This window comes from Gymnoscopelus braueri (assembly GCF_963280865.1).
Source record: "Gymnoscopelus braueri genome assembly, chromosome: 24".
Lineage (NCBI taxonomy): Eukaryota > Metazoa > Chordata > Actinopteri > Myctophiformes > Myctophidae > Gymnoscopelus > Gymnoscopelus braueri.
Window position 1 is genome coordinate 4723933 of NC_137626.1, and position 23371 is coordinate 4747303.

Here is a 23371-nt window from a genome sequence, read left to right on the forward strand (position 1 = left end):
ATAGTCACTTCTTTTCGGCTGGTTTTCCTAGACCTGGTTTGCTTGTTTCTCTCACAGAATCTGGCAACGCTGACTCCGGTTTTGGCACAGAGGTATAATATAACTAGAGGGCGGATTGCCCCGCCCCCCAGCTATCATTTCAATGAATGTGCTCAGTGGCGTTTTGAAGCACCCAGAAGTAAGAATATAGGAACCAATATGGAACCAATATGAACCAATGGAATCGCTCCATGCGTCGTGACGCGTCAGTTAGCATGCGCACAAAACGGGAGACGCACGCGCAGTAGCATTTAAGTGCATTCTCAGATTTGAGCTTGTAGCTTTGTTCAAAAACTATTTTTGAATAACCCAAAAAAACGGGGCTTAAAGGAATAGTTCGATTATTCACCCCATGCAGTGTTTTTGTCTCATTCCTAAGCCAATAATTTGATGACCAGCTGACCGGTACGCAGCGGTTCCGGTAGGAGACACAAAGGAGACTCTTTATTCTGTCTCCTACCAGAACCGCTGCCGGTCATCAAATTATTGTCTTAGGAATGCGACAAAAAACAAAAAAATACTTCAATAGGAAAAAGAGTCATTTTGGGGTGAACTATGCCTTTACGTGGTAATATATGCTTTGTAATAATAATCTAAATCAGCAAAGGTTTTTTAAAAATGATTGTGAATTAAAAAAGTATAATATTTGCCTCTGAGATTGGGAGTGGAGTAGAAGTATAAATCATCGAAAAATACTCAAGTAAAGTAAAACATGAAACATTGAACCCAAGTACAGTCAGGGGCGGATTTTAGAAGTTAGGGGCTCCAAGCAAAGCTCAGGTTGCCCCCCCCCTGCGCGAAAAAACGATCTGGGAAAATGTTTTGTTTTTTAATTATTTTTTTAATTAATGTATTATTATTTTTGCCCTCAAAACATTAAGTCAGGTGTCTTTGCGCAATTTCACGTTGTAATGTATCTTCATGAGATTATAAATAAAGATATATATTTTTTAAAAGCCTCGGGGCTCCACGCAAGTGCATGGTCTGCGTAGTGCAAATATCCGCCCCTGAGTACAGTTAGCACAGTGGTTACTTTCCACGACTACAGTTCCACTCAGCCGGGCCGACAGACAGACAGACAGACTGACAGGACGAGAGGGGGGGGGTTTACGAGGCCACGGTATTCGACCGCAGACAATCGCGCGGACATTGGCGGTGAGCCCCGACACGCACGTTGGAGCTGGCTGGCAGCCGCTCCGCCTTGGCACGGCGCCCTGCGGCGGATCCATGGCGAGGTCGCTCAGCCATCCGAAGTCGCTTATAATAAGCAACACTGCATTGCTGATTGGCAGGGCCAAGCTGTCAGATAATGCTGTGGCTGTCATAGGGCGGTCGTACTCCCTTACACATAGACAGACAATGAGACGCTGAGTGCTGTGTTGTTACGGCAAGGCAGAGCACAATGAAAGCACAAACAATCACCATGCCAGCGTTTGAGAGGATGTCAAACTAGCCTTCATTCTCAATGCAATTGATTTCTCCCAAGTCATTACAAAGTAGAAAAGGTGCAGGTCTCTCCGCCAGGTCAGGTAGGTTATTGTGGGGCAGCAAAGTCAGATCCGTCTTTTTTTTATAAATATATTTGTTGGGCTTTTCTGCCTTTTTTATTGATAGTATACAGCAGGGGTGATGCAACTTTGATGATGGAGAGGGCCACTATATATTTCCACACTCACTCCAGAGGGACACACTGCATATACTGTCGGGCCATTCTGTCACGCAAAAGTAGCAAAACTAGCAGATCTACAAGCTCAAAAAACGCGTCGCAGTGCGACGCGTTTTGAGCTTGTAGATCTGCTATTTTTTAATTGGAATTCAGATATACAGTATATATTTTTTTAATTAGATGTTTTAATTGGCTCCCCCAGAGTTAGTGTGGAAGTGTCCTTGAGCAAGACGCTGAACCCCTAATTGCTCCCGATGAGCAGGTTGATGCCTTGCATGGTTTCCTCCTCCATCGGTGTGTGAATGTGTGTGTGAATGGGTGAATGTAATGCACAATCTATGTAAAGCGCTTTGGATAAAAGCGCTATATAAATGCACCATTTACCATTTACCCTAGGGGACACGGGGAGAACATACAAACTCCACACAGAGAGGCCCCTTCACCAACCCCACCACTGCTACCTTGAAGGCGTAGTTTCCCAGGGCGGTGACCACGTCCTTGAACAGGATCTTGGTGGTGAAGGTGTGCCCGTGGTACACGATGGGCTCCCCGTTGGCGCCGTCCCAGCAGTCCACCTCCACGCAGCGGCAGCCTCGTTTCAGAGCCCTGCGCAGTGGTGGAAAAAGTACTCAAATGTTTTACTTAAGTAAAAGTATCAATACTGCAATGTAGATTTAGAAGTAAAAATGACTTGAGTAAAAGTACAAAAGTACAAAAGTATTGGTATCAAAATGTACTTAAAGTACCAAAAGTAAAAGTACTAAACTGTTTGAAAATAGCAGATCTACAAGCTCACAGTGCGTCGCGATGTGATGCGTTGTGATCTTGTAGATCGTCTATTTTCAAATAGCCTATGTATAAAATAGGGCTAAAGTGGTTAATGTATGTTTCATAATGATTTATACTTGCAAAGTAACTAGTAACTAAAGTTTTCAAATCATTGTAGTGGAGTAAAAGTACAACATTTGCCTCTGAGATCGATGTAGTGGAGTAGAAGTAAAAGTATAGACAATTGGAAATACTCCAGTAAAGTCAAATTACCTCAAAATTGTACTTAAGTGCAGTACTTGAGTAAATGTATTTAGTTACTTTACACCACTGCGTGATGATGCCGGAAGGACACAGCGTGTTCACTCACTTCAGAACAGTCTTATGGGATTAACATGGATTTATTATTCATTACGTTAAAGGGCCGCAGTTAGAGTGATATTGTTTTTTTTTGTTAAAATAAGCGTTTACCCATTAAAACCGGGGAAAACATCTTTGTCCACTTTAAGCATTATTTTATACTTTGGCTATTCAAACGATAGCAGATATACAAGCTCATAGCGCGTCACTTCGTGCCATGCTATGAGTTTGTAGTTTTTTTGAAAAATCATAAATGTGTGCACATCTTTGAATATATTTATTTTACATTTTTTGTTTTGTTTTTTTTACTCATATCTTTGCTGCTGGGGGGTCCCTGGAACAAAATATTTTGAGATGGGGGTCGGCGGCCAAATACATATCATTGTGTGGGTCCTTGACATGAAAAAGTTTGAGTACCACTGATATACAGTAGCAACGTAGGTTTTTCAGAAAACATTTAGAAAACATCTCCGGTGTTAATATGGGTTAAAGACCTCTACATTCTGATCGTAATGATTTGTTTGTTAAGGGAAATTGGAAGTGACACAAGGAAACGAGCTGTCAAAATTGGAACTGAACAGGAACACTATAAATGTGAAGCTGATGAATGGCTATGCTCTCTCCTGATTAAATAGAGAGGGAGGCCCCTGTGTTACTGAACAAACACGCAATAGCAATGATTACCAGTGTTGTAAAAAGTACTCACATCTTGATCTTTTACTTAAAGGGCAAGACCACTTTGGTAGAGGTTCGGGTTGTGTAGTTACCTTGCCATGATGTAACTCCAAAGGTGGGCAAGAAATAAAAAATAATTGCTCCATTGATTAGAAATTGATAATTCAAAATATGCTCCTCATTGACTTACATTGTACGGTAAAACTGCTCTCAAAGTCACTCTTTTAGCACAAAAACGAACGCAAACAAAGTTGATTCAGACAATATAGAACATCACCACACCCAGTACTGTTTTTTTTTAAATAAAATTGTCAACTTCCTGTTGATTTTGCCATTTTTAATAAGTAGAAAACCCGGACTGGATCGGCGGATCCAGATCCAGATCTTCAAATAGTAAAATCAACAGGAAGTTCACATTTTTATTAAAAAAACAAACAGTACTGGGTTTGGTGATGCTCTATATTGTCTGAATCAGCTATGTTTGGGTTCATTTATGTGCTAATAGAGTGACTTTGAGAGCTGTTTTACCGTACAATGTAAGTCAATGAGGAGCATATTTTGAATTATCAATTTCTAATCAATGGAGCAATTATTTTTTATTTCTTGCCCACCTTTGGAGTTACATCATGGCAAGGTAACTACACAACCCAAACCTCTACTAAAGTGGTCTTACCCTTTAAGGAAAAGTAGCAATACCACGATATAAAAATACTCTGTTACGAGTAAAAGGCCTGTGTTCAAAATATTACTCGAGTAAAAGTACAAAAGTATTGTCATCAAAATATACTTAAAGTATCAAAAGTACTAAAATGTTTGAAAATAGCCGATCTACAAGCTCACAGCGTGTCGCGATGCGACACGTTGTGAGCTTGTAGATCGGCTATTTTCAAATAGCCTAGGTATAAAATAGGGCTAAAGTGGTTAATGTATGTTTCATAATATAATAATTTATATCTGAAAAGTAACTAGTTTTCAAATAATTGTAGTGGAGTAAAAAGTACAATATTTGCCTCTGAGATGTAGTGGAGAAGCAAAAGTATTGAAAATTGGAAGTACTCCAGTAAAGAACAAATACCTCAAAATTGTACTTAAGTAATGTACTTGAGTACATGTACTTGATTACTTTCCACCACTGAAATGGATCAAATCATTAGAAAAGCCTTACTTGATGTATCCCTCCACACTGCTGTGTCCCCTGAGCTGGTCCTCCATCAGGTAGGTGTTGTGGGAGGAGGAGATGAAGTAGTCGCACAGCGGCCGCGTCATGTCCTGGAAGACGCCGCTCCGCCGCGGGTCAAACACCGAGCCGTCCGGCGAGCCCAGGTACATCAGGAAGCCGTCGAAGGTCATGGCGTTCAGCAGCTTGGCTGAAAAGACGTCACACAGAGAGAGAGAGAGAGAGAGAGAGAGAGAGAGAGAGAGAGAGAGAGAGAGAGAGAGAGAGAGAGAGAGAGAGAGCACCATTTAGAACAGGGGTGATGCAACTTTGGTGATGGAGATGACTACTATATTTCCACACTCACTCCAGAGGGACACATTGTTGCATAATTATACTGTCTCTACGTATTTTAACTTTTCTGGCTTTTTTTGTATGACACACAAAAGTATCCAAAATAGCCGATCTATAAGCTCAAAACGCGTCACGTTTTGAGCTTGTAGATCTGCTATTTTTGCTATTTTTGAATTGGAATCCAGATTTCTTTTTGCTATTTTTGAATTGGAATTCTGAAAAGCAAAATGTTTTATTTAATTTCAAATGCATTTAGTTATAAAATACAAATACACTGGATGTGAAAAAGACAATAACATTGTAATACTAGTCATTAAGCTACTAATATAGACTGAAGTAATTAAAGCAGGTCATGTTTGCATGTTTGGAATTGTAACAGCTGAAATCAATAATATATCAGTATTCCCATATTAACCTGTGGGCCACATTAAGTGAAGGTGTGAAGGTCGGGCCGCCAGTTGCCCATGTATGATTTAGAACCTCTACCTCCGCTGTGTAGCTCCGAGATGAGGTCCCACGCAGCTCGGTGCCGTTTGAGTGGGACATTTTTGAATATTTTCCACTATGCTTGATTCTTACCCTTTTCCGCGCATCGTATCCAAAAAGTAAAGGTCTTCTGCACTGCTCTCAGATGTTTTAACTTCTAGCGGCAAAGAAAAATCGAAGTGACGGGTTGAAATAAGCATTTAAATGGCTTAAAATGTCAGCCTGTGGCCATGTTTTCCCAATGCAATCTTACGGGAGCAGTACTGCACATGGGAACGGGGGTTGACTGGCCACAGGCTGACATTTTAAGCAATTTAAATACTTGTTCCAACCCGTCATTTAGATTTTTCTTTTCCCCTAAAAGGTAAAACATCTGAGAGCAGTGCAGAAAACCTTTACTTTTTGGATACGATGTGCGGAAAAGGGTAAGAATCATGCATAGTGGAAAATATTCTAAAATGTCCTGCTCAAAAACGAGCTAAGAGGGACCTCATCTCGCAGCTATAGCGGAGGGAGAGGTTCCGATTGGAGCTAACAGAGAGAGAGAAACAGTGGTGTAAATAGTACTAATATTTTGTTTTACTTAAAACGATAAAACGATGGCTCCTTAACGAAAAACAAAATGTATAATGACAAATCTCCCACCCCTTTACACCTGTAAACCTGTGAAATGACAATAAAAGTTGATTCGGAATTCTGATATTGTGATGATAAAATATTGTTTTCAGTTTCATTTTTCAAACATTTTTTCAAAAATAAAATTGCTCACAATGCATCAAATTTAGAAAAAACAGGGTTTAGCAGTTATACTTTGCATCACCATATTACAATATCCGCAATCGCAGACAATATCTAGTCTCATGATATTAATATATGGATATATTGCCCAACCCTATTAGTTACCACAATGTGGTATTTTTCACAGTGTAACTGAATATATATATAACAAAAAATAGACATGGGCTGTGTCCGAAATCACTCTCACATTTCACTACTCCCTGTCCCTAGTGTTGCCAGATTTCACAAGAGAAATAAGCAACCAGGTCTATGAAAACAAGCCCAGAAACAAGCGACTTAGGGCAAGAGCACTTTAAACCTATATACATCGGCTATTTGAAAATAGCTGATCTATACGACGCATCACGCATCATGAGCTTGTAGATCTGCTATTTTCAAAAAGAATATCTTGAAAAAAAAGTCAAATATTGTGGAACGCTTTTAAAACATTTTAAATACACACGTCATGTATTGGGGCGTCTTTGTTTGAGAACCACTGGTTTAAACAGCATTAGAAAGCAAGCTCAAATAAGCAGCTACACCTTTAGAAACAAGCCCAAAGAACCCCCAAGCGACTTTACAGAAAAAAACAGGCCTAAAGTCGCTTATAATAAGCGAACATGGCAACACTGCCCCAGAGATCAATGTAGAGCTGTGATTCTCATCCTGTGTGGGCTGTGAGGGCATCACAACTGGGCCCCAAAATAATATTGGCAAAAAACACTACGATTTGAAAGATATTATGACATTAAGATAAAATAAAAAAACACAGAAAATTTATTTTCATTGTGATACCGGTAATAAAGAGCTTCAAACAGGTTGGTTCCACTGATCCAAGACGGGACAACAATCGATCATTAAAATAAACATGCTCGTGCACTGCCGTACAGTGTTGCCAGATTCTGTGAGAGAAACAAGCGACCAGGTCTAGGAAAACAAGCCCAAAAGAAGCGACTAAATACCGACTATGGGCCACATGAGCACTTTAAACATATACATCAGCTTTTTGAAAATAGCAGATCTACAAGCTCACAACGCGTCGCGAGCTTGTTTTTGTGCGATTTTCAAGCGCAGGCCCTGATCCAGACAAAGAACCACTGATGACTATGAGGACTATGATCGTCTCTGTCCAAAACTGTTACTTTTCAGGATTCAAATAAAAACAGTATCAAAAGTAGCAGATCTGCTACTTTTGGCGCTTTCATGTGACGCTGTAGTAATGATCAAGTAGGGCTGTTAAATTTACGAAAAAAACACAAACAAGTTAAAACATGGAGATAGAGGTTTCTGCCCGAGAGCAATGGTATAGTGAACTCATCTGTGAGATTAAACGGATCGTTCACCCCAAAAAATGACTTATTTTCTATCAATTACCCCATGAAGCCTTGAATTCATGGCGATTTTTTGGTTTTTGTCGCATTCCTGAGCCAATAACTTGATAACCGGCGGAAAGATGCTATGGTCTCCGGTAGGAGACTCAAAGTTGACACTTTGTGTCTCCTACTGGAGCCGCCGCCGGTCATCAAATTTATTGGCAAAAACAATAAAATATCTCCATGAATTCAAGTCTCCATGGGGTGAAGTGGGGGGTGGGTGGAGCCCCTTACTCGTCCTCGGTGTGCTCGGGGATGCCGGTGGCGACCAGAGCGGCGCGGTACCGTGACAGCACACTTTGGATGCTCTTCACGAAGCCCTTGGACAGCGGGAAGAGGGGGAAGCCGGTGTCTGGGTATCCGCTGCGCCCGGGAAGGACGCTCTGACTGTGACTCCTTCTCCGCTTCTCGGTGGACTCGTGGAGCTCCAGCCAGACTTCGAGACGGTGCGCGAAGCGCCAGCCACTCGTGGAGAAGTGCTCCCGGATCTCCTGGCCGAAGACCTCGACGGGGGACTGCAGAAGCTGGGTCATAGACTGAACCAGCTTGATCAGGGCCATCTCGTTGTAGCAGCGGCTGTTCTCGTAGCCTTCCTGCAGGCCTCGGTCGCTGTCGAAGCCCGGCTCGTTGTAGTAGGGCTCGTTGACAAGGATCAGGCCTTGTATGGAGATAAGAACCTGCAGAAGGCTAGACTTGCTGGTCCATCTTTCAGTGCCCTTGCCAGTCCAGGTGCCCAGCAGACTGACACAGACCTTGCCATCGTCGTAGAGGTTGGGGTTGAGGGCACCGCTGCACTGGGACAGGTAGTGGAATTTGGGCGGTTCCGTAGGGTAGACTTTGTCCAGCTGGATGTCAAACAGGAACAAAGCGTCCTCGTAGGGTGTGCGGCTTGGACCTTTGATCAGCGCAGAGAATATATCCATGCGATCCTCAAAGGTTTTGACCACGATGCCGTCGGGCAGGGAGCTGGCCAACATAGCCATCTCTTTCCTCACTGTGCTGAAGAACTTCTTAGGCTCTGCTGGCTGGAACTCCGTCTTCTTAAAAGTGTGCGTGTCTGGTGCCTGCTCCAGCACAGAGAAGGCCTCACCCTTTGCATTGGTGGCGACTCCAGGTTTTCCCCCGCTCTGCCGGCACAGTACTGGTGTTTCAACGGGCCACTCAGGACCACCGATTGGTGTCTGGAGTTCCGGCTGGGGGTGATCCTCCCCGGTTTTCTCTACTTCTGTTTCTGCTGCTGCACTACTGCCTGCACCTCCCACCACAGTGGTCTCCATCTTCTCCTCTAAGGGGGCCACATTGTCCAGTGTCTTCCTCAGGTTCTCCTGGAGTTTCATGTCATCCATGAGGCACTCCTCTGTGGGTTTTTCAGGCACAGCGGTCACCACGTTGGTGGTGGATGCGGGTTCAATGGGGGTGGGTGAGGTGGCCAATCCGCCAGAAAACAGTTCTTCCATTGTTGTCATGTTTATCCACTCCTCAGTGAATGGGCTACTGCTGGCCTCCTCTATGGAATCTTCATCCATGGATTCTGACTCCACGGACTCATAGTCTGACTCCACCAGGTCAGACTCCACGTTGTCTAGGTGCTGTAGGTGCTGCGGTAGGACAAGGGACGTGGAGTTGTCAACCCACACCACCTCCACTTTGCTGCTCACGTCCACCCTGGTCACCTGACCTACTGAAGTCTCGTTGGCATTGGTCTGTCCGTCCTCAGAGTTCCATATTCTGACGACAATGTCGTTGGTACGGAAGTGGAAGTCTGGGTGCTCCGCAATGTCGTAAACACTCACATCCTCCTCCTCGCCTATCACCTCCAAATCATCGCTGGAGGAGTTGAGTTTGAGCCACTTGAGATCGCACGTCCTGCCTTTGTGATCGCCAGACTGGATCACTCCATACACTGCTGGGTCTTGAGAGGCGTGAGGTCGCTTGTCAACAACCAAGTTCCCTGGAAAGAAGTCATGACTGTCATGGCGCTGGACGGGGATGAGGTTGTTGGATCGGATCCCCTTCTCCATCAGACCATCCTTCCAAGTTACGTCTGCTGATGTCTTGGTGGACACCACCTCCACTGTCACCCTATCTCCAGGCCTGAACTCACGGGATAATTTAGTCCCCTTCTTCTCGTGCTTCCTCTTCAGGCTGCGGATGGACATAGGGCTGCTCCTCTTGCAGTCGGTTCCCAGAACACCGCTCTCAGAGGAGGCCGTGGAGCTGGCAGAGGAGGTCAGACAGCTGGTGTTGTCGGTGTCCTCTTCAGCGTTGTCATCGGCATCCTGCTCCCCGGACCAGCCATCAGCAGGGTGCTGGGAGTCGTGAAAGGTGGATTCCACTGGACCGTTATTGTTGGGATCCTCCATCTGCACTGATTCATAGGCCGCCTCAAGTTCCTCTGCAGAGTGTTTGTTGTCACTTTGTGTGTCAGCATTCTCAGTCGTCTTTTCCCCTGAATCCTCCTTGGACATTCTTTTCATCTTCTTGGTCACTGAGTCTTTGGACGAGATAGGAGCACCTTCGGGTCCTTCGCAGGGGATGCGTGTGGCATCTCCCTTAGCAGGGAACATGTAGAGCGCCCTCTGTCCCAGCTGCCTCTTCTGGGTTTGGTTGTAGAACCCCAGACGCCGCAACCTGCAGACGTTCTCCTGCGTTATGGTGGAGGGAGGGGGGTCGACGCTACTGTCCGCGCCTTTGGGGGAGAAGCTTTTGGTGATCCACGTCACCTTCAGCTCAACCACCTTGACCTCTTCGACCAACACCCTGAACTTGCACTTCTTGCTGAGGACAGGTTTGACCCCCGACAGCCACTGTACGCCGTGGAAGACTTTGGCGGGACCGACCAGGACCTGACCCGGGTAGAAATCGACCTCGTCGAAGAACAGACCCGAGTCGCCGACGCGAGGATAGACGTCGTGCAGCGACGTTTCCGCCTCGTCCACACTCATGGAGCACCTGGCTCCGTTGGACATCTTGAGGACGATGTGATTGGTCAGGTCATACACTGACCCCAGCCAGGAATCACAGGCTACATAGTCACCATACTTGAAAGTGCACATGTGCTGGAGGTCTTTGCTGCTGACCGGGTACAGTACACAGTTGGTCCCCATGAGCTTCACTGCATACTCTATGTCGACGCTGATCACGACACCGCACTGGTTGTCGCCGGAGTTTGCCCGTCGCACGATTTCACTGACGCCTATAGATCGATCTTCGAGATTCAGCTTGGTCTCTTTGACGATGTCTTGCTTTGCTCTGTCAGGGTACCACTGGACGCGCACAAAGCCTTTTCCAAGGGGCCGACTCTTGAACCCGTAGTTGGGATACGGAGAGTCTCCGCGGTCGCCGCCACCTCCTCCATCTCCTCCCCCTCCTTCTCCTCCTTCTCCTCCTTCCCCTCCTTCCCCACCTCCTTCTCCTGCGCCTCCTGCGCCTCCTCCTACGCCTCCTCCTCCTCCTGCCCCTCCTCCTTTTCCGTTGTCGAGGTCCGAGTCAGAATAAAAGTCGTCGTCTGAATGGTAGAAATAGTCTTCTTCGCCGTGGATCATTTGCACGACGCCGAACCGGACGGACCCTTGATGCCGCCCCGAAACCAGGTCGTTGTTGAAGAGCAGCCGCTGAGAGGAACCGCCCGCCGCGGGAGAGAGCGCCGCGGGCCGAGGTTCGGATCCCACGAGGGCCGTCGCCGCCGAGGTCGGTGCGGCTGCTGCTGGACGTGCTGCCGTCGAATCCGCTTCTACGGGCTCCGCCATATTTACCGCTGCTGTTGTCCGGAAGGCGGGGCTATAGTTTGTAATGCCAGTGTCCGTCTGATCAAAGTACTGGGATGCTAGTCTGGAGCCGCGTGTAACTCAATATTTGGACAAGTCCGACGTCATCGACATGACGTCAGTACTTGGAGGCGGGTCTCGAGTCGTGTGGAACTCCATATTTGAGCCACAGACTTTTGTCTTGTTTACGATTAATGACGCTTTTATCCAAAGCGACTAAGTGCATTCAACATAGGTAGGCACGAAAACTACTAATCACCGGAAGTCTTAAGTGCATTCTCTTCTATTAGAGAATGCACTTTTCTCTTCACTATTGTACAATGAAGTATACTGTATAATGCAGAGCTTTGATTTGATTCGAAATGTTTATTTCGAATAAAGCAATTTTAAAAACAATATAACAAATGAAAAAAAGGAACTCAGAATAACAGTAAATTAAAAAAAATGCATATTCGAGAAAAGGAGTGAGAAGAGGCATAACGTTTTGCTCCCATCCCTTCTCCATCAATAATAAATATCAATAATAATCTATAATAAATACTTATCTATCTGTGATATTTATACATATATTACATACCTACACAATACACTTACATACATACAGTACGGTATTCTAGTAGTAGTCTAGTTTTAGTCGACTAAATCTACAGTTGATTTAGTCAACTAAAATGTATTTTTGGCAGGCCTTGATGGTGTCGTATTGCATCATTTATACTTAGCTGTGTGCCAAAAATAGCCGATCTACAAGCCCACAACGCGTCGCTGACAGGGGCGGATTAACCCTTCGTGGTGCCTGGTGCATGGACCCGGTTCGGTGCCCCCCGGGAGCGTTTTGTCAAGGGGGGGGGGTGATGCGCGCCGTTTTTCGCCGTTTATTTCGGCGTTTTTCGGCGTTTATTTTTTTTTCACTCTGTTTGGTCCCCCCCCCCCCCCCCCCAAGGTTGGTGCCCTGTGCTTCAGCACCTCAAGCCCGTTGGATAAGCCACCACTAGTCGCTGACACGGCTATTTCCGGAGTGCAACACACACGCGCAATAAGATAAAATGACTCGTGCATCTCTTCTCCGCTAGTCCCACCCTAACATTTTTATTCGTTGACGAAATTGTCAACATATTTAGTCTATTATTTTAGTCATCATAGCTTAGTTTCTATTTAGTTTTAGTCAATGAAAAAAAGGTAGTCGACAATTCTTGTTTCCTTTTAGTAGAGTTTAGCTTTAGTCGACATGATGAACACTGCTTGCCTTATATCTCACCTGGCCACGGATTAAAGTTCTCAGTCGCCCCAACTGATTTCAGTCCATAAGTCAGCTCTCTTTCCCAGGTGTTTCGCCCAGGTGGGCCCCAAACAGTGGGTCGGGACCCAAGTGTGGGTCACGTGACGGACCCATTTGTATGGGTCGCGACTCGCAAGTTAAACGTTTTCTTTTTTTACTTCTTATTTGAAAAATATATATATATTTGAAAAGATTGTCAATTTATTTTTAAATTTTTTCTCCATTTATTAAATTCCATTTAAAAATACATTAAAACAAATACATGTAAAAGTAGTGAAAATAGCCGATCTACAAGCTCACAACGCGTTGAGCAGCAAAAAGTGCCGATCTACAAGCTCTCAACGCGTCTGCGACCGCACAAAATGTCATCGGTCGTGAGATTTTTGAGTGGTACCAACCACTCCTACACTTGACCGTGTGTGTGTGTCTGTCCGTCCGTCCGTCCGTATGTTTGAGCACGGCCTCAACAGCTGCAGCTGATTGCAACACAAAGATGCAACCAGTTACACTAATTAACTCATCAAAGGCACCACTCTCTTCACACTGGGTGTGATTTTTTAAATGTTTTTTGCTTGAACCCATACCTGTGTCAGAGGGCTCGTAGAGCTGGATGAGCGTCTTGGCGTACTGCTGGACGTCTGGTCCCTCCAGCTGCTCTCCGCGGAGGAAGTCCTCCAGGTCCCTGTGGCTCAGCTTCTGTCCGTCCCCGGAGTAGTCCTGGAAGACCCGCAGCGCGTCCTCACGCTGCGTCAGCATCTTGTAGAACAGCACGAACTCGTCGTCCTCCAGCGTCCCCGACTGGGACTTATCGGCCATCTGGGGGGACACCCGTGGGGATACAGACAGACGTAAGGGTTTTTGTGACGGTTATTCAGACTAATCGATAATAAAAAAACCACTCTCACAGTGAAGAGACGGTGCGTGTTGTGCTGGTGACCCTCACCGCCAAGAGTGGTGAGAGTCCAGGGTTCCCAAACCTTTCAGGCCGCGACTCTGCAATATAATCATATTTGAACTGGGGACCCCCCATCCTGACAAGCACTTGGAATGGCAGGCGTTTACAAGTCTAGTTTGACTCGGTTCCACAGATAAATGTTGTGAAAATAGCCGATCTACAAGCTCACAACGCTGTCGTGAACATTTTTGCAAATCTATGAATTTATATATTTTTAAAGCAAACATTTTGAACTCAAATCCTTGCTTCTGGGGGTTCCTGGAACAGAATATTTTTAGATGGGTGTCCGCGCCCCAAATACACATCATTTTGGAGGTCCTTGACATGATAAAGTTTGAGAACCACTGATTATACAGTAGCAACATACGTGTTTCAGAAAACTGTTAGGATTTAGAAGACATTTGTAGAATCGGAACCTCAGGCCTTAATCGGTTAAAAAGGTCTCCAAAGTCATTAAATTGTAACTTTTTATAAATGTGCAGATACCCTGTGTACACTTATAAACTGTATGTTGGTTTGTTTACTGTTGAGTGAGAAAACAATGTTGCACATTAAGCTAATCATCTGGGGACCCCACCCCCAAAATAATTTGGGCGCCACTGGTGGTAGCAGTGGTGGAAGAAGTACTCAGATATTTTACTTAAGTAAAAGTAGCAATACCACAATATAAAAATACTCTGTTACAAATAAAAGGCCTGTGTTCAAAATCTTACTTGAGTAAAAGTACAAAAGTATTCGCGTCAAAATATACTTAAAGTACCAAAAGTAAAAGTACAAAAATGTTTGAAAATAGCAGATTTACAAGCTCACAACGTGTCGCAAGGCGACGCGTTGTGAGCTTGTAGATCGGCTATTTCCAAATAGCCTATGTATAAAATAGGGCTAAAGTGGTTAATGTATGTTTTATAATATATAAATTTATATCTGCCAAGTAACTAGTAACAATACAAATACAATATTTGCCTCTGAGATGTAGTGGAGTAAAAGTACAAATATTGAAAATTGGAAATACTCCTGTAAAGTAAAAGCACCTCAACATTGTACTTAGTACAGTACTTGAGTAAATGTACTTTACACCGCTGACATTAAGCTAATCATCTGGGGACCCCCCCCCCCCCCAGAAATAATGTGGGGGCCCCCCTCTGGTGTTCTAGTGCGTCTCACCGTGAACAGGCGGTGTGCGTGGTGCTCGTTCATGTCCACGTTCATCATCTTGAGCAGGTCCCGCACCTCTTTGAAGTTCATCCTCCCGTCGTTGTTCTTGTCGGCCTTCTTGAACCAGTCCCCGATCCATCTGGGAACGCCACTTAAGGACTGACTGACTGATTCATTGATTGATTGATTGATTACGATTGATACATTGGTACAGTTGCACACCAACATCAAAAAGATTAAAAAAAACGCAATAAAGCTAAATAGTTTATTTCCATTGTGGTCCTGTAAAGGGATAGTTCACCCCAAAATGTCTTTTTTCTATCGATTAAGTCACTCCATGGAGACTTGAATTCATGGATATTTTTTTAGTGTTTGTCTCATTCCTAGGACAATAATTTGATGACCAGCGGACCGGTAGGAGACTCAAAAGTCAAAAGCAAATAAATATCCATGAATTCAAGTCTCCATGGGGTGACTAATCCATAGAAAATAAGTATGTTTTTGGGTGAACTATCCCTTTAAATTTAAATGTATGTGAATAGTGAGAGTAAATATTTTTTAAACATTCTAACAAGACAAATCTTGTAATAGGTGTCCCCGGCACACTTTTCAGATGAGGGGGGGGTCCGTGGCCAAATACGTATTAATTTGGGGGTCCTTGGTTCTCAAAGTGGGGTCCAGGGGGTCCCCTGCAAATTGTGTTAATACAGCATCACAGAAAAACCCCGGTTTCCAGTCATCGTCTGTCTATTTAATCACCCCCCCAGAGTCAAATGCAAAAGTGAAAAACGCTGGGGGTGCTGTTTTTCCTTTTTATTTGACGATGGGTTCCCAGATTGGGGGGGTCCTTGACACGAAAAAGGTTGAGTACCACTCCCTTTACACGATGTTCAAGCGTTAGTACTGCTAGGTGTGTGTGGAAGGATACTGGTCGAGCTTCTCCCACTCGTCCATGTTCTCCAGGTTGTAGATGAGCTTCCTCATGCCCTGGATCCAGGACTGGGCCTCCTCGGCCGACTCGGCCACGAGGTCCAGGTTGGCCCGCCGGCCGCGGAACACCAGCGTGAAGCAGCGGTCCGCCGGGAACTCCTCGGCGATGCTGAGGAGAACCTCGGACTGGTGGCCCTCCCTCACCGCCTCCACCTCACTGACCGAGACTAGACAGAGACACACGCACACGCAGGCACGCGCACACACACACACACACACACACACACACACACACACACACACACACACACACACACACATTTTGGATATGGTTTTGTAGTGATATGACGTAAGTGATTTAAAGGGATAGTTCACCCAAAACATTTTTTTTCCTATCTATTAGTCACCCCATGGAGACTAGTACAGATCTAGACAGATCTACAAGCTCACAACGCAGAGCTGCTATTTTCAGCATGCAACCAAGTGTAAAATCAGCCATTACGACGCCATCAAGGCACCGGCAAAATAACATTATAGTCGACTAAATCAACTGTAGATTTAGTCGACAATAACCTTATGATATTTAGTCGACTAAAACTAGACAAAAAATGAAAACATTTCAGATGACTAAAATATGACTAAAACTAAATGGAATTTTATTCAAAAGACTATGACTAAAACTGAATCAAAGTTTGCAGTCAAAATGCCCACTGCCCTGTGCTTACACGTGGCGTGTGTGTTGCCGGCCTTCTTGGACTTGTACCAGATGGTCATGCAGTCGTCCTGCAGTCTGAAGTAACGCTGCTTCTTCCAGCTGCGAGACTTCACCTTCCTCATCACTGTGCCCACCAGCATGGACTGGAGGTTATCGTCTCCCTGGATACCTGCATGGGAGAGAGACATAGAGTGAGACAGAGAGAGAGAGAGATATCACTGTCCCCACCAGCATGGACTGGAGGTTATCGTCTCCCTGGATACCTGCATGGGAGAGAGACATAGAGTGAGACAGAGAGAGAGAGAGAGAGAGGTATCACTGTCCCCACCAGCATGGACTGGAGGTTGTCGTCACCGTGGATATCTGCATGGGAGAGAGACATAGAGTGAGACATAGAGAGAGAGATATCACTGTCCCCACCAGCATGGACTGGAGGTTGTCATCACGGCGTGGATACCTGGGGAGAGAGACACACTCTGTAGAGCTACAAGCTCACAATGTGTCGCAAAGCGACGCATTGTGAGCTTGTACAGTAGATCGGCAATTTTTTGCCGAAGTATTCTGTTTAGATAGAAGAAGTGGTCACAGTACAGTTGTAACTCAAGACTAGAAGGTTTACTTAAAGGGCAAGACCACTTCGGTAGAGGTTTGGGTTGTGTTGTTACCTTGCAATGATGTAACTCCAAAGGTGGACAAGAAATCTAAAAAATAATTGCTCCATTGATTAGAAATTGATAATAAAAAATATGCTCCTCATTGACTTACATTGTACGGTAAAACAGCTCTCAAAGTCACTCTTTTAGCATGTAAACAAAACGCAAACAAAGTTGATTTAGACAATATAGAAAATCACCAAACACAGTACTGTTTTTTTTATATATATATAAATGTCAACTTCCTGTTGATTTAGCTATTTTTATTAGGATAAGGAAACCTGGACTGGATCCGTGGATCCGGATCCTCAAATAGTAAAATCAACAGGAAGTTGAAATTATTATAAAAATAAATAAATAAGACTGGGTTTGGTGATGTTCTATTTTGTTTGAATCAGCTTTGTTTGCGTTTGTTTATGTGCTAAAAGACTGAGAGCTGTTTCAGCGTACAATGTAAGTCAATGAGGAGCATATTTAGAATGATCAATTTCTAATCAATGGAACAATTATTTTCAATTTCTCGTCCACCTTTGGAGTTACATCATGGCAAGGTAACTACCCAACCCAAACCTCTACCAAAGTGGTCTTGCCCTTTAACCATAACACTCAAACATGCAAACACATGGCATGCACACGCACACCCATGGAAACCTCACACAAGCTGAAGAGAGGAGTGAGATTTCCCTTCAATCCAGAGAGGCAGAAAGTCCATATAATGAATACATCTCCAAGTTGGACTGGACTCAACTCCTTTTTGTTTCTTTTTCTTTCTTTTCACGCTCTCTACTTATAGTTGCCTGGAGTCACCCAGGGGTCTGCACTAGGCCCTCTCCTTTTTTGTCCCTCTACATAAATAATCTCAGCCGAAAATAGCCGTTCTACAAGCTCACGACGCGGGTCAACGCGCCACGTTGTTAACTTGTAGGTCAGCTATTTTTTGCAGAATGTTCGCTTTTGTTAAGGGACGCGCCACTTTTTTTCCCCCACACATTTGTTTCCATTACATATGGAACCAAATGTTCCACTTTTAATGGAACATTACGTCTGTGTGTGTGTGTGTGTGTGTGTGTGTGTGTGTGTGTGTGTGTGTGTGTGTGTGTGTGTCATCCGAACGAGGAGACTGCACTAATTCCCTAAACTTAACCCTTTACCTTAACATAACATCATTAGTTTGTTTACTATGTGCTGTGTTGCTGAGTTTGAATTTATGGCTTTTATGTGTAACTTTGTGAAGTGTCTCCATGTGAACACCAGGAAGACTAGCTGTTTATATTCATATATATTTATATACATTTATATGTATTTATTGTGTGTGTGTGTGTGTGTGTGTGTGTGTGTGTGTGTGTGTGTGTGTGTGTGTGTGTGTGTGTGTGTGTGTGTGTGTGTGTGTGTGTGCGTGCGTGCGTGCGTGCGTGCGTGCGTGCGTGCGTGCGTGCGTGCGTGCGTGCGTGCGTGTTAAAGTATGTGTTGAATAGCTATTCCTGCAGTAATCATTGCTATAGTGTTTGTTCAAAACGTCTCTTTAGTAAACAGAAAATAAATGTTCAGGTCACAATAACAGTTTCATCTAATAAGGAGAGAACACAGGCTGAATAAGTGATATCGGAACTGATGGAAAAACTACATGAAAGCTGATAAATAGGTTCTCTCTCCTGATTGGATTAAATTGGTGTCCCATCTGAAATGTTATTTTCTATTTTTCTAAACAGCTGGACAGACATGGAGACCACTGTTACTGAACAAACACTCCATAGCAATGATTACTATCACATTATAGAGACATTCAACACTGTTACTGAACAAACACTCTATAGCAATGATTACTATCACATTATAGAGCAATAACCTTTTAACAAAAAAAAAGCTTTTTAGCAAGCAAAAACGTTATAATTTATCCCTTTATCTTACCGTAACACAGGGGTCTTCAACAGGGGGTCCGGGACCCCTAGGGGGTCCTCAGAGCTACTACAGGGGGTCCGCCGAATCTTTGTGTGATATGATGTTTTTTTTTTTACATTAACCACTTGAACCCTAGCATCCCTTTTCTGAGGAGAACTTTATCTACAAGCTATCTATGAGCTTGTAGATCGGCTATTTTTGGCAAAGAGTTATAGGTGTGTAGAGGGAAAAAACAGCAGCAAAAGTTTATCTGAAACACAATTTTATACAATATAGAGGGGGTCCCGGCTTCATCTCTCGCTCAGCTAGGGGGTCCTTGGCCTGAAAACGTTGAAGACCCCTGCCTTAACATAACCCTAACTCTATCCTAATTCTAATGCCCAGCCATAGCCCTATTTAACCCTCAACTTTCTACCCTTATGAGGACACTGCAAAGCACACACACACACACACGCACACGCACGCACACGCACACGCACATGCACACGCACACGCACACACACGCACACACACACACGCACACGCACACGCACACGCACACGCACACGCACACGCACACACGCACACACGCACACACAGACACACACTCTGATGTTTAGACTAGGAAACAGCTTAGCCTACTTATCCTGGATCAGCCCAGCCATTAGCAGGCGGCAGGCGGCGGTTGGCTGGTTATTTTTAAGTGAAAGTGTCCTAAATTGGACTTTAAATAAGCCAGGACGACACAGTGACAGACTGTTGAGTAACACTTACGCATGCCACTCCCGGTGGAAGCCATTTGTAGTTCTGTCACTCCTCTGCCATCTGTGGAGAACACAGAAACAGGAGCGTACAATGAAACAAAGCCACCCCACACACCACTTAAACATTATATACTTCACAAGTAAGACGCGCGAACGCGGTAAGCGAACGCAAAAAAGAAAAAAAAGAATGAAAAAAAATACTTAAAAAAAAGTAAGCAATAAAAAAATTAATACAAAAAAAAAATCTGCGTTAAAAGGAGCATCTTAGAAAAATAAAAATTCACAAAAAAAAAACTTTGAATGTTTTTGAACAATTCAACAAAGTGTTTGAAGTGCCTGTTTCACCCACTTCCGGGGGGCGGAGCCAAAATCCGAGCCCGAAGTATTTGTTTGTAGACCCCCACTTAGGGGGGGTAGAAAAAGTTTGGGAGCGATTCGGGCACTTTTCATTTAACATGGGGTTTCAATGGGGAGTTTTTAGGAGCCTTCTCCGGGGCGTGGCTTCCGGGGGAAGGGGCGGGCTTAAACGCAACCTTGACAGGTGTGTTCAGTTTTCAAAGACCTTTCATTTGATGTATGGTACGTCTAAATTGGACATTTACTTATCTCAGAGGAGCTGCACACAGGCAGTGCACACAGGCAGTGCACACAGAGACACAGACACAACCCGAGCACGGTTCGCAATCAGTTGACCGGGGGGTCCCACAGGGGGCTGTATTAGGTGCCCTATAGTTCATTCATTCAACCTTTATTTAAGATTCTCGGAGAGATCATTGAGGGAGACCCTCATTTACAACGATGCCGAGATTACACACATATAGAAAACATAAGGGGTGCGTTTGGAAATGCGCACCGGGAGCGCACTCGCCTATTAGTTTGTATTGTCCAGTGCGCTCAGTGCTATATTTCCGAACGCACCCAAGAACAACAAAGAAAAATGATAATGTTGACAACAAACAGTTACAACAGTTGCATGTTGAGTGTTGACAGCAATCACTGGCAAATAGTGATTACTGGTTCTGGGTCGGGACATGATTTTTTCACTTGACTCGTCTTTTAGTTCTACTGGATCTCTTCTCCACTAGATCCCTCACTAATATTTTAGTCTAGTTTTTATTTGTTGACGAAATTGTCAATATATTCAGTCTTAGTTTTAGTCGTCGTAGCTTAGTTTTTATGTCGTTTTCGTCAGTGAAAGAAGGTGGTCGACCAACATTTTTCGTCGTAGTTTTAGTCGACGAAATCAACACTGATACAGGGGTGTGGGGTTTGAATCCGTCGCCCACTCCACGTGTAAGCACAGCCACCCAATCTCAGGGCGCACACTCTAACCACGAGGCCACTGAGCTGTGAGGGGGGGGGGGGTCCCCAGATGACAGTAAAGTGACAATTTAAGGACGTTAAATGTTTTAATATGTAAAACTAAACTAATCCAGTCCATTACTGCATCAAAACTAATCAACAAACTATACTATAGGAACTGGTCAAACATTGGCCAGATTGTCAAATAATATAAGAAAGAGGCAAAAAATCGTGAAAATAGCCGATCTACAAGCTCACAACAACGTGCGAGCTTGTAGATCGTCTATTTTCACAATATTTCGCGGCCTGAAAAGGCTGAGAACCACAGACTGCTCCTACAGTATTCTCTTTTACACCAAATCTCTTCGCCGAAAATAGCGGATCAACCGATTGCTACTATTTCCCACGAATGTTCGTCCCAAGATAGGGACGCTTGAGGTCAAAGGTGCTGCTAGTGGTTAACGGTGCTGTGAGTGATATGTTTTGGTTAAAACAAAACCCTAAAGCTCTGTGTGTTTATCCTATATCCTTTAAGAGTTCTCTCCTGATTGGATGGAATTGGTATCCCGACCTGGAAATGTATGTTCTATTTACTCTATTACTCTATAGAAACACTGAACTATGAGTACTATCCGAATATAGAGCTATTTAACTCTAATATTAAAAAATAGCAGATATACAAGCTCATAGTGCGGCACTGAGTGCCGCGCTATGAGCTTGTAGATCTGCTATTTTTTGGAAAAATCATGGAAAATGCTGGGTCTTTGAATGTATATATATTTTTTGAGTTTTTGAAAAACTTATGTTGCTTTAATTTCTCAAAAATTATATGTATTTGGCCGTGGACCCCCATCTCAAAATATGTTGTTTCGGGGACCCCCCAGAAGTTATCAATGACACACTCCATGAAGGCAGCCTTGAATTCAACTAAGGAGATTGTTATGTTTTTGCCGCATTCCTAAGCCGATAATTTGACCATCTCCGGCAGGAGAGAGACCGACCAAAACAAGCTCCTTGAACTCCTTTGGGTGAACTAGTTCTTTAAGTTTCATGTTCACACGTTACGAAACCACGTCAACGTGAGACGCTGGAAAGAGAAGCAGGTTGACACGCAAAACCTCCCCCCTGCATCAGAGAGGAGAACGTGCAGCCCTGTTTGCATAATCATTATCCTCTCTGTCGGGTGGAGACCTCATGTGATGTGTCCAAAACTGTTACTTTTCAGGATTAAAATGCAAAAATAGCAAAAGTAAGCAGATCGTGTCTGGGGTGGGGTCTGCTTCATCTCTCTCTCAGCGAAGGGGTCCTTAGCCTAAAAAACCTTGAAGACCCCTGCCTTAAAGGAGTAGTTCACCCCCCCAAAAAAAGTCTTATTTTCTATCAATTACACACACCCCATGAAGCCTTGAATTCATGGGGATTTTTTTAGTTTTGGTCGCATTCCTGATCCTAAACCAATAATGTCATGACCGGTGGAGTCGACTCAAAGAGTCTCCTATACTGAGGGGAAAGGAACTGGTTGGAATAACGTGTTCCTTCCACACTCTACGTCCTACCGGGGAAACTCCCCCCTGTCAGGCGACAAGAAGGTCAGTTGGCTCTCATGCATTCATTCATTCATTTGTTTATTTGGACAGGACAATGCATATTAATGAACGTCAAGACGTAAATACACCGGATTTAGCAAAGATGCTAGTTTTCATCCGCAGTCCTCACAAAGAAACAGACATACAAACAGAGGGATACATTTGCAGGAATACATAACATTACATTGGGAAACATTACATTGGGAGACAGTGAATTCATTGGGGACATTATAGACAGACAAACATTAAGAAAAAAAAAGGGGGAGGTAAGTTGGGGGGGGAGGAGGGAGGGGATGGGCAAAAAGCACTTCTCGATGCCATGCCTCATTGTGAGGCATTGTTAGCCTGGTAAACCCTCCCTCCAGAAATCTCATTTCTATTTGATTCCAGGAGTGAGTCTGGCCTGATCCGCCTTTCTGCAATATTGGCTGTGCTGGAGTTGGGCGGGAGTAATACCGTTGACTGACAACCCCTTCAGCCAATGATAATTTTTCCCCTTCAGCCAATCAGCAGTTCACCAGTCTTAATGTGACGCAACGAGACTTTTGAGACAGCCATACCCAAAATGGGTTGCCTTATTCGGATAGAATGGTGTCACTGCCCGCCCCTACCGGTTCTCTAAATTTTTATTTTTAAATAGGCTTTGTCATGATTAATTGACCACATATATGAAGTTAAACAACTAAATTCTATCCAAACGATATCTTATAAGTAAATTCCGTGCCTCAAAATAGAA

The 23371-nt window shown here is 44.1% G+C and overlaps 2 protein-coding genes across 2 annotated transcripts in view; both read right to left on the minus strand.

Annotated features, from left to right (window-relative positions):
• LOC308080153 (1-phosphatidylinositol 4,5-bisphosphate phosphodiesterase delta-4-like) overlaps positions 1-23371 on the minus strand; it is a gene marked incomplete at its 3' end in the record, with an annotated part of 51003 nt that overhangs the window by 19153 nt on the left and 8479 nt on the right. Inside the window, exons 2-8 of the mRNA XM_080421931.1 lie at positions 19758-19808; positions 16463-16621; positions 15736-15964; positions 14817-14946; positions 13282-13513; positions 4674-4875; positions 2167-2311 (exon numbers count right to left, since the gene is read on the minus strand). Of these exons, the coding sequence (XP_080278057.1) occupies positions 2167-2311; positions 4674-4875; positions 13282-13513; positions 14817-14946; positions 15736-15964; positions 16463-16621; positions 19758-19782 (1122 nt within the window). The 5' untranslated portion in view covers positions 19783-19808. The remainder of the gene's footprint in view (positions 1-2166; positions 2312-4673; positions 4876-13281; positions 13514-14816; positions 14947-15735; positions 15965-16462; positions 16622-19757; positions 19809-23371) is intronic.
• On the minus strand, positions 7885-11403 carry LOC308080154 ((E3-independent) E2 ubiquitin-conjugating enzyme UBE2O-like; the record flags this gene model as incomplete). Its single annotated transcript, XM_080421932.1, has 1 exon — positions 7885-11403. One exon carries the CDS (start codon positions 11401-11403, stop codon positions 7885-7887), a length of 3519 nt encoding a protein of 1172 aa, XP_080278058.1.